This window comes from Polistes dominula, unplaced genomic scaffold (genome assembly GCF_049000335.1).
Source record: "Polistes dominula isolate Pdom_NZ unplaced genomic scaffold, Pdom_raw_medaka contig_75, whole genome shotgun sequence".
NCBI classification, from domain to species: domain Eukaryota; kingdom Metazoa; phylum Arthropoda; class Insecta; order Hymenoptera; family Vespidae; genus Polistes; species Polistes dominula.
The window spans coordinates 716,666-729,040 of record NW_028301003.1 but is presented as its reverse complement, the minus strand read 5'-3'; the positions used below and the strand labels follow the sequence as shown (position 1 = coordinate 729,040).

Sequence of the window (12,375 nt, the reverse complement as noted above, 5' to 3'; positions counted from 1 at the left end):
TCTATTTATTTTTATTAAACATTGCAAGGAACATTTAGTAAAAATCATAAGAGCTGTTTTATCAAAAGGTAAAATAACAAAATATAAAGCTTTTGACAAGTTATATACTATTGTTTTATCTTTAATTTATGACAAGAATGAACCTAAAAAGGGTATGTATAACAATTTTCATTTATTTAACTTAACTGATACTGGTATAAAGTTGTTTTTTATAATTGCATATAATTTTAATGTTACTAGGTATCGTTGGTGGATTGCAGGAAGTTGCTTTGGGTAGCGATATTCAAGGTCATAAAGTTACAATGGTATTAAAATTTATATTTTTTAGTATAATATTTTTTGTTATTATTATTATACTTGATAGATTAAAATTATTTTAGATGGCCATCAGAACATGGGCTAGGATAATACATCTTGTAATGCAAGATGAAGAAACTACACCATCGATTTTTAACATTAAAGAAGAAGTAACTAATGTGATTGATCCGTTAGAAAATAAATTACATGGTGAAGGAGTTAATGGAGTTGACAAGATTTTAAATTCGACTAAGAGAAATTTAACATCGAATAAATATTTCAGCGTAACAATTTTGGTGATAGCTACGTGAGATTTCTAAAGGAAGGAATCGAGAGTCTTGAAAAAGACAAAGTTTGGCAAGTCGACCTAAGGGTACTTGAGAAAACAGACAACATCTCAATTGTACAGTAAGTATAACATTTTTCTATTAACTCAAATACTGATATATCCCAACTGACGAGTCAGTTAGTTGTAGTTATAAAAAGTCCTTCTTCGAAGTTTTAATTATGATTGAACATTTTAAACAGTTTGCTTATTATTTGGAATGTAATCATTTAGCTTAAGTAGCTAAAAGGTTAATCATTGATAAAATAATATTCCATTTAATGTGATATGATGTAGTTCCTAAAACTTCTTACAATATAAGAAAATTTTACTTTTAAATGTAATATAGTTATATAATAAAAATGAGTTAGTATTCGTTTATTTTTCAATAAATTTCTTGCAGTTTTAAACCTTACAGTATAAAAATTCCCTATTATTTTACTCCTATAAAAAAAATAAATATTAATAGAATAAAAATTATTAACGATAATATTAATAATAATAATGATAAAGATGATTTATTAATGATAAGAAAAAAAAAGTCTAATTATAATTTCATTTATCTTTATTAGTGTTTATTTGAAAAGAATTTATTGGAATTACGCTTACACTTATTTTAACAATATCAATAATAGGTTTCATTTTTTTTCCACATTTTTGAAGTCTATATCACATAACTTTTTATTTGTACGTATCAGTCATTCATGGACATTTATTATAAACATACATGTTGTTTGATTAAAGTGATTATATATTTTCTAATACAATTACATTATTATGATACAATAATTGAAATGAAAAAAACAATAAAACTTTAAAGAAAACATTAAATTAAATTAATAAAAAATACAATAATACTGTATAACAAGTTATAAAACATGACGTTTCATCTTGGATGATAAAGATATCCCTATAAAGTAACAATTTTATTGATTCCCAATACTTCTTGTGTTCACAGATTATATTATAATATTATAACGTTCAGTAATGAATTGAATCTTTTAATAAAATTCATGATTTTCCATAAAATTGTTCTCAAATGTCTTTTAAACAGGCTCATCTGTATGAATCGTATTTTTTAACTTGTTTAAATAATTGATTTTATTGCAATTAATAATTGAGTAATTAAAAACATATTAATGACTTCTCATTCAATTCCATACATTTGGCATAGTTTAATGCATCCCGAAGTGATAAATTTGGTATCGTTTCCAACGTTTCGCGACATAGATAGCTACTTAATCCAGCTATAAATTGCTTTAATATAATATTATCTGCTTGAGGTCCATCAAGGTATTGATATATTAAGTCTTTTAGAGCGTTAAGATAACTTTCTACAGATTCACCAAGGAGTTGAACTCGATACTCTGAACGTTTTATAAGTGAATGGTATACATCATGTGGTGAATATCTTTGCTGTAATATTGTCATTAGCACATCGTATGGAACTTCTATAGGTTTGTAAGGATCTACATGTTCTGATATAAAATTGATAGCTGAATGTCCAAGCATTTTTATTAAATAATAACTTTTATGTTTTATATCAAGTAACTTCATTGTAAATTCAAACTCATTTCGCCATAGAAGAAAATTCATCGTTTCAGGATCATACTTTTTAATTAATTGAAGACCAGCATTTTCGAAATCCTCTAATAAATAACTCATTATTCACTAAACAAATAAAATTTTTGATAATTTTTATATCACTTAAGTATAATATGTTTCAAGTTTTTTTTTTCGGTTTCAATTTCACTAATGAACAGTATGTTCTCTTTCCCTTTGTTGTATTTTACTTTGATATAATATTTTTTCTTGAAAATACGTCAATAATTTATATTTTCTTCTATTTTATTATTTACATACGTGTATTTGTAAAAAAATGGATATTTTAATCAATATTGTAACGAATAATAAAAATGTTTACAGTATAAAAGTATAAAATTAACACAAATTGAAACAAAAGATCAACTGATATCTTAACCATCTAACGGATACTGATCGACTCAACAGTTTAAATTCAACAATTAAGAGGTAAGAGGAACCATGGATAGATTTTAAAGTATCAATATCGAATTATCAATATCATTGAACATTCTAAACAGTTTATTGATTATTCAAAATGTAAACATGTACTAAGACTAACAGTTACAAATTTGATTATTATTTATCATTCTTCTAACGAGCTCATGATTTTGTCAAATTCAATTTTTTTCTATTGTCCTTCAAGAATGTAACTAAAATACTGCATGATCTCTCAACATGATGGTAGTATTGAATTAATTTATTTAAATATTAAACAAAGACTAGCTGTAAAAAACCTGACTAGTTTTAATACATACTATTACAAAAGTTTATACATACTTAACTGTATTATATTATTTAAGATAACTAATAAATATAAAAAATATATTTCTACAAATGTTTGAAATGTTTGTACCTTTAATTAGGCTCCCTTAATAAAACCTTGATATGTCAGATCTAAAATTACTTATACAGTCATTCGTTAAAATATTATTCAACACATTATTTGAAAAACAAATTTATTTTGTCTGATAGACGTATGTAAGTTCGTTGTATTTTCATTTACAGTTAATATTAAATATTACAAAAAAAAAAATTTTAAATAAATATCTTCATATACAGTTAGCATTAAATAATTATACATTTATAACTATTTATAAATCGATTGTACAACAAAGTAGCTATTATTAACGTTGTAAAATCACGCAGATTAAGATGGGCTGGTCATATAGCGTTCATGGGGGAGGATAGAACGGCACCATAAAATCCTGGACGTTATACCAAACGAGAAAAGACCATTGGGTAGATCGAGACGTTGATGGGAGGAGAATATAAGGAGAAATCTTAAAGAAGTAAGCTACAAAGATTGCGAATGGTGGGGTCACACTCAGGGCGTGAACAAAGGCGGGATTTGATATTTGCAGCTAGGAATTTTCGAGTTTCTGTATAATGCCAGTTAATAATAAATAATAATAATAATAATTCATGTGTTCATGTATGAGAACTTCTTTCGAACAAGCTAATATTGAAATAATTATTTATAATATGGTAATATCGAAAACTGTATTTAGTTTCAAATGCATTTACATTTCGATATAGATTTTAAAAAGAACAAAATTGTATTATACATATATATATATTTCCACACACATATATACAGTTAATATTATATATTTGTAATGTAGTTATAATTGAAAGAAATTTCTTTCGGACAAACTAATATTCAAATAATTTTCAATAATATGATAAGAACAAAAGCACATAATTATTTATTTAAAGAATACAATATGTCTACGTATTGAGTCGTTAATTCTAAAAATATTTTGAAAACAAAACAAAGAAACATAAAATTCTTGTATTTACTCATCAGACAATTGATTCCGATACTTTTTGTTTTGTTTCCGCTTTTCAATCTTTCTTATTTTTCCATACCCACTACCATCATTCTTTTCTTTTCTTAAAAGAAACAGAGTAATAACAGAATTGTACAAAGTCAGATCAGAAAAGTATAAATACGGTAATAATTTTAGAAATGACGTTTACAGTCATTAACTTTTTACAGCGGTTCGATATCAATCGCGTAAGTTTTTAATATTTAACATTAAATATGAACAATGCGACCCGGGTATTATTGTTATATTATATTATTATATTTTATTTATCGAAAATAATCAAATATAAAACTTCAACAAGAAGAGCGTCACCGTATACGGTGACGGGGCCCCCAAGGAAGCATACTCGTCATTGTATACGGTGACATGGCGACGAACATGTTAAATTAGATTTTTTCAAGACAAATATTCACTATATTTAAAATAATCGTACAAAAAACACGATCACAGATAGATTTTAAATATGTTCAGGAAAAGTAAAGATTTAGAATTTTAGGGTTGGTAGAACATATCTTTTTTTTTTTTTTTCACGTTTTACAATGAATCAGATGGTCAGTATCTGGAATCTAGAATTCTTGGTATTTCCTTATTTTTTCAATACATTCCTTTTCTTTCCCTTTTTCATTTTTTTTTTGTTCCTTTCATAGCTTCCTAAGCTACTTTCATTTCATTCCTAAGCTATTAACACATATAAATACTCAACACACACAAAAAGAAGGATATTCCAAACAGCAATGGTATTGGTTAGGTCAGTGGTTCCCAAAGGATGCGATGAAGCAATTCAGGGAGACGGGGATGGTCACAGCACAGCACAGATGCATAAAAGTGCATTTGGGGAGAGGTAAGGTCGATTAAATTTTATTTTCAGTTACCAAAAAAAAAGAAAAATTAGGAAACCAAAAATTTTCAGGAGGACGATAGTTAATATTTTTTCTTGAAAGGGTGAGCGGTAGGAGAAACATTTTTGAGAACTACTGAGTTGGGTTATTCGTCAAAACGTGTCTCGACCTGCAGGGTACGGAAAACAGGCTAAACCTTGAACAACAACACGTGCACCCATCGAACCATTAATTGTTATTTTTGTTCTCGCATTATTAGGTCATTAAATATGAAATGTATGATTTCGAAATGAAAATAATTCGAGTAATCAGACATTTCATAGTTAATAACCTAATATATACATAAAAGTAGACAATTTGAAAGTCACGGTACTGAAATATAAATTAAATTTTTTGTTGTATTTTTTTCTGTTAATTTTTTTCGTGAGGTCCTAACAATATCTGTAATATTACTTATTTACAAACTGTTGGCTTAAATAAATGGGGTACTTACATATTAACGCCACCGCAGCAATGCGCAGCAAAAATTTCGCTAATGCGCCAATAAAGAACAATCTTGTTGTTTGCACACAACAACCGTCAGTGTTGCGTCAGGGTTTCGTCAGGATTGCGTCAGGATTGCGTCAGGGTTTCGTCAGGATTGCGTCAGGATTGCGTCAGGGTTATGGCGACAGTATCAGATGAAAGAAAATAAAAACTGTTTTAAATCTATGCTAAATTTTATATCGGCCCATTTACCTTTTTTTAACTCTGCTTCTTTCTTTTTAATTTCATCAAGAAAAATTATCTACCATAGAATATGACTTATATTAAAATTTTTAATTATTAACAGTATTTAACAATATTTTTCTTTGTTGTAAGTAAATCTTAAAATTTTAGAAATTGTTATTTCTTCTCCTCTGTTCATTTCGTGTCAATCATTCATATCCTATGTTCCCTTTTTTCAACAAATTCCATCAAATCATTTTCTTTTTCCTCAGGGTTTTCTAAATTCCATAGATTCAGAAGGCGGATAGAAGGGTCTTATGGGTCTTACAATATATTGGCCTTGGAATAGAACCGACAAGATTGGATTCTTTTGTATTCATCATAAAAACTTCGATTGTTGGGATTTTGGACAACAATATGCTGGCCTTGGAATGGAACTGTCCAGATTGGATTCTTTTGTATTCGTCATGAAAAGTTGGATTTTTAAAATCTTGGATTAAAAGGTTGCAACTTTCATCTCAGTAAAATCTTTTATACGAGATGCATATATCCAAATCAAAGGAAATATTTGGCTTTCTTTGCGAAGAAACTGGCAGCTGAATATCGTTTTTCGTTTCGAGATGAAATGATGGAAGAAACTGTATTATTAAATCTTGTCATGTACGAATTATGACGTGTATACTGCGATTAATAAATACACATTGACTTCTTTTATATTTACGTATCAAGGTGTGGATAAAAAGAAAAAGAAGCAGTCGTCAATAAGCGTATTTTAGGTTAAAATAAATCCTATCATACCTAAAATAAAACTTATTACAATTCCCATTTCGAAACAAAATTATTTTCGGTAAATAAAATATAATATAACCATAATTACACGGGTTGCATTGTTGATATTTCTACTTATCGCTTCTTTACGTTACGTAGGCGCGCCGACAATCGAATTTTGGGCCTGGCGAGAAACTCAATCGAAACGGGCTGAGCAACGAACGTGTTAACACATTGACAGCCGGCCCCGCGAAAACGCGGGTTTCTGAGACTGTCGCTTGAGTAGCTGCCCTACAATAATGTGGATTTTTTTTGGCTGGTATGAGTGTCTTACACATCAATTTGTATTTACTTGTCATGGTTACGCCGATCTTCATTTGTTATACTCTAAATACAAAACATATACAATGGTTCAGAAACAATCCAGGCAAGAATCACTCTTGTGCAGCGTATTCCGCAAACATTTTTTTGTGGCTATTTATTCAGTGATCAGAAAAAAGTGAATAAGGCCGGCGTTCGGGGTTTAAGGGGCCGATACGTTGCCGGCGCTCAGGTTTTAAATTTCTTCTAGGTTGCCGACTGGCAATGTGTTTTCTTCTTTTTCCTTTTTTCGTGTGGTTTGTTATCCAGGACGTTCAGTCCCTAGACCATTGTGCCTGGGCCCCTTGCGGGGAGCACCTATCATTGTGGTGATCCCGCCGGCAGCCCCTCTCCCGTGCGAAGCGCAACAGTCCGGTTCCCCTCGAGTCTACCCAGTTGAATGTTGAGGGTGGTCACAAGGACATCATTTCTGACGCCCAAGATTCCAAAGCCACGACAACGAGCAGGTATGTCTTCTTGTTCGATTTCGGAGAACGGGGACTAAAGTAATATTTAAGACATAACACACACAAACACACACATTCTTTGTTTATTGGCTATTGTGATTGAGCGATCAATGAAAACGAAAATTGTTTCTAATTTGTTTCCAATTCAATTTATTCTTATTTATTTATTTTAATTTTTTTTTTCTTTTTTACACTTTGAACTTTTGTTCACTATTTGTTAAACTGTAAAAGTTAGTCAATAATAAAGTGTAAAGAACAAATTGATGAAACGATCAGAAGAATTTGGTACTGATGCGTGATTGCTTTGAGTTATATCTTGTAAAATTTTTGAATTTGATTATACTTTTTGAAAAAGAGACCCTTTTTAATGCAAACCAAATGGTTCTTATGATGACAAAGTGTTTGAAAGACCATGATTTTTATTTTACAGGACAAAAGAAAAAAATTTGAAGAAATGCTATTAAGACCGACAAAATTGAGAACAGGTCAAAAAGGAACGTTCCTGATCAATGGAAAGTCTGCTTCATTTCCTGGCCCATAAGGTTTTTCAAAAGGAAAAAGAAACTCACCGTTTTCTTCTCTATACGGATCCTCTGAGTTATACCAAATAGGAATTTTTATCCGTACGACTAAAGGTCGGTTCGAATTCCACACGATGGGACATCCATGATCAGTGAACCGACAATTGCAGATGTAAAAAATGCGATTCAAAAGTTAAAAAATCATAAATCACCGAGAAACGACTCGATTCCAGCCGATCTAATCAAATGTGGATGGGTGGGGGTAGATTGATTGAAGAAATTTTTCAATACCGAACCCATTCAAATTTATACAGTTTCATAAACGTCTTAGAAATTGAAGCTGTTGGTTCACTGTAGATTAATATGAATTTATGCTTCGCAATATGCATCGTACTCAAACACACACACACACACACAAATTTACAACGCTTAGTAACCAAAAGTGGGGAATACAAAGCCACTGCACAAAGAGGAGACTGAGAATAGGAAATGCTGTATAACTTTTTCCTATTTCATTCTATTGCAGGCTAAAACCTGTAGATATATATCTCTTTCTTCTTCTTCTTCTTAGGACTTCGTCCTGTTCTTAGAAGAGGACCTAGGGTAGCTATTTTGTTAGTTCTAGGAGAGATTATTTTTTTTGGACTATGTTAGGTTGCCAGCTTCGTCCTCAAACCCTCCCCCTTTATCTGGGACTTGGGAAAAGATGTAAATATATTTTTCTCTTTTCTTAGCTTGATGAAACGTGTCCAATTTCATCAAGCAGCTTTCCCTTTTTTGTTCTTTCCGGTTTTAAATCATCCCAATTGCAAAGAAGTTTTTACTTCAAAAGTTTTCACTTTTCAACAGAGACAAAGATATACAGTGAATGTAAAAAGTATTCGTACACCGATCAATTTTAAATAAAATGTTGTGAAATTGTTGTTTGAAAAGAATTTATTGCAATTACGTTTATATTTATGATAACAATATTAAAAATAGGTTTTGATTTTTTTTTCCACGTTTTTGAAGTCTGTATAACACATAACTTTTTATTTGTACGTATCAGTCATTCATGGACATTTATTATAAACATACACGTTGTTTGATTAAAATGATTATATATTTCCTAATACAATTAAATTATTATGATACAATAATTGAAATGAAAAAATAATAATACTTTAAAGAAAACATTAAATTAAATTAATAGAAGATACAATAATACTGTATAACAAGTTATAAAACATGACGTTTCATCTTGGATGATAAAGATATCCCTATAAAGTAACAATTTTATTGATTCCCAATACTTCTTGTGTTCACAGATTATATTATAATATTATAACGTTCAGTAATGAATCGAATCTTTTAATAAAATTCATGATTTTCCATAAAATTGTTCTCAAATGTCTTTTAAATAGGCTCATCTGTATAGATCGTATTTTTTAACTTGTTTAAATAATTGATTTTATTGCAATTAATAATTGAATAATTAAGTACGTATTAATGGATTCTCCACAAGTTCTGTATATTTGGCAATGTATAATGCAGACCCAAGTGTTAAATTTGGTATCGATTGCAACATTACACGAACTACCGGGTTTATTAATCCAACTAAAAATTGTCTCAGTATTATTTCATCCACTTGAGGTCCATTATGGTATTTACATATTAAGTTTTTTATAGTGTTATAATAATCTTGTACAGATTCACCAATAAATTGAGTTCGATACTCTGAACGTTTACGAAGTGATTTATATATACCTAATGGTGAATATTTTTCCTCTAATATTGATATTAACATTTCATATGGAACGTCGAAAAGTTTGTAAGGTCTTACATGTTTTGAAAGAAACTGAATAGCCGAAGGTTCGAGCTTTTTTAACAAATAATCCCTTTTATCGTACACCTCGAGTAATATTATTGTAAATTCAAAATCATTTCGCCATCGAAGAAAATTCATCGTTTGAAAATTAAATTTTTTCACGATAGGTGGATAAGTTATAGTAGTACTGTGTACACATAGCATTATTTACAACACAAATTAAAATTTTTTTGATTATTTTTTATATCACGTAAGTATAATATGTTTCAAGTTGTTTTTTTTTTCCGTTTCAATTTCACAAATTAACACTATGTTCTCTATTCCTTTTTGTATTTTACTTTGATATAATATTTTTTCTTGAAAATACGTCAATAATTTATATTGTCTTCTATTTTATTATTTACATACGTGTATTTGTAAAAAAATGGATATTTTAATCAATATTGTAACGAATAATAAAAATGTTTACAGTATGAAAGTATAAAATTAACACAAATGGAAACAAAAGATCAACTGATATCTTAACCATCTAACGAATACTGATCGACTCAACAGTTTAAATTCAATAATTAAGTGGTAAGAGGAACCATGGATAGATTTTAAAGTATCAATATCAAATTATCAATATCATTGAACATTCTAAACAGTTTATTGATTATTCAAAATGTAAACATGTACTAAGACTAACAGTTACAAATTTGATTATTATTTATCATTCTTCTAACGAGCTCATGATTTTGTCAAATTCAATTTTTTTCTATTATCTTTCAAGAATGTAACTAAAATACTGTATGATCTCTCAACATGATGGTAGTATTGAATTAATTTATTTAAATATTAAACAAAGACTAGCTTTAAAAAACCTGACTAGTTTTAATACATACTATTGCAAAAGTTTATACATACTTAACTGTATTATATTATTTAAGATAACTAATAAATATAAAAAATATATTTCTACAAATGTTTGAAATGTTTCTACCTTTAATTAGGCTCGTTTAATAAAACCTTGATATGTCAGATCTAAAATTACTTATACAGTCATTCGTTAAAATATTATTTAACGCATTATTTGAAAAACAAATTTATTTTGTCTGATAGACGTATGTAAGTTCGTTGTATTTTCATTTACAGTTAATATTAAATATTACAAAAAAAAAATTTAAATAAATATCTTCATATACAGTTAACATTAAATAATTATACATTTATAACTATTTATAAATCGATTGTACAACAAAGTAGCTATTATTAACGTTGTAAAATCACGCCGATTAAGATGGGCTGGTCATATGGCGTTCATGGGGGAGGATAGAACGGTACCATAAAATCCTGGACGTTATACCAAACGAGAAAAGACCATTGGGTAGATCGAGACGTTGATGGGAGGAGAATATAAGAAGAAATCTTAAAGAAATAAGCTACAAAGATTGCGAATGGAGGGGTCACGCTCAGGGCGTGAACAATGGCGGGATTTGAGATTTGCAGCTACGAATTTTCGGGTTCCTAATGCCAGTTAATAATAATAATAATAATAATAATAAAGAGGATGTATTAATAATAAGAAAAAAAAGCCCAATTATAATTTAATTTGTCTTCATAAGTGTTTATTCGAAAAGAATTTATTGCAATTACGATTATACATATTTTAACAATATCAAAAAAAGGTTTCGCTTTTTGAAGTCTGTATCACATAAGTTTTGATTTTTACGTATCAGTCATTTATGAACATTTATTATAAACATACATGTTGTTTGATTAAAATGATTATATATTTCCTAATACAATTAAATTATTATGATTCAATAATTGAAATGAAAAAACAATAATACTGTATTACAAGTTATAAAACATGAAGTTTCATCTTGGATGATAGAAATATACCTATAAAGTAACAATTTTATTGATTCTCAATACTTCTTGTGTTCACAGATTATATTATAATATTATAACGTTCAGTAATGAATCGAATCTTTTAATAAAATTCATGATTTTCCATAAAATTGTTCTCAAATGTCTTTTAAACAGGCTCATCTGTATGGATCGTATTTTTTAACTTGTTTAAATAATTGATTTTATTGCAATTAATAATTGAATAATTAAGTACGTATTAATGGATTCTCCACAAGTTCTGTATATTTGGCAATGTATAATGCAGCTCCCAGTGTTATATCTGGTATCATTTCCATCATTGCACGAGTTTCCCTATTTCTTAGTCCAGCTATAAATCGTTTCAGTATCAGTTTGTTTACTTGAGGTCCATCTTGGTATTGATATACTAATTCTTTTATAGCGTTATAATAATCTTGTGCAGATTCACCAAGAAATTGAGTTCGATACGCCGTACGCATCCGAGTTGAATCATATAAACCTAAAGGTGAATATTTTTCCTGTAATATCAATATGAGCATTTCGTATGGAATTTCGTTAGGTTTTGATGGTTCTACATGTTTCGAAATATAATTGATAACCGATGGTTCAAGCATTTTTAATAAATAATGATTTTTACGTTTTATTTCAAGTAACTTAACTATAAATTCAAAATCATTTCGCCATTCGAGAAAACTCATCGTTTCAGGATTAAACTTTTTATTGAAACGAAAACCAAAATTTCTGATATCCTCTTCTAAATTTTCCATTATTCCACTAAACAAATAAAACTTTTGATAATTTTTTTATATCACGTAAATGTAATATGTTTCAAGTTTTTTTTCTGTTTTTGGTTTCAATTTCACCAATTAACACTATGTTCTCTATTCCTTTTTGTATTTTACTTTGATATAATATTTGTTCTTGAAAATACGTCAATAATTTATATTGTCTTCTATTTTATTATTTATATACGTGTATTTGTAAAAAAGTGGATATTT

At 28.6% G+C, this 12,375-nt stretch overlaps 1 protein-coding gene and 1 long non-coding RNA gene across 2 annotated transcripts; one reads left to right on the top strand and one right to left on the bottom strand.

Annotated features, from left to right (window-relative positions):
* The first annotated feature begins 149 nt into the window (after nt 1–149).
* Nucleotides 150–763, top strand: LOC149032113 (uncharacterized). The gene is made up of 2 exons (XR_016177033.1): nt 150–305; nt 581–763. It is a non-coding gene; the product is annotated as an uncharacterized LOC149032113 (long non-coding RNA).
* Nucleotides 764–11,396: 10,633 nt separating this feature from the next.
* On the bottom strand, nt 11,397–12,144 carry LOC149032112 (uncharacterized). The gene is made up of 2 exons (XM_089173921.1): nt 12,037–12,144; nt 11,397–11,895 (listed from the first exon to the last, which is right to left on the bottom strand). Exons 1-2 carry the CDS (start codon nt 12,142–12,144, stop codon nt 11,605–11,607), a joined length of 399 nt encoding a protein of 132 aa, XP_089030047.1. The 3' UTR covers nt 11,397–11,604.
* Between the last annotated feature and the right edge of the window lie 231 nt (nt 12,145–12,375).

Coding starts and splice junctions, on each gene's coding strand:
- LOC149032112 (XM_089173921.1), bottom strand. CDS start 12,144: ATGGAAAATTTAGAAGAGGATATCAGAAATTTTGGTTTTCGTTTCAAT. Junction 11,896..12,036: donor GAAATGATTTTGAATTTATA/GTTAAGTTACTT, acceptor TTGATATTACAG/GAAAAATATTCACCTTTAGG.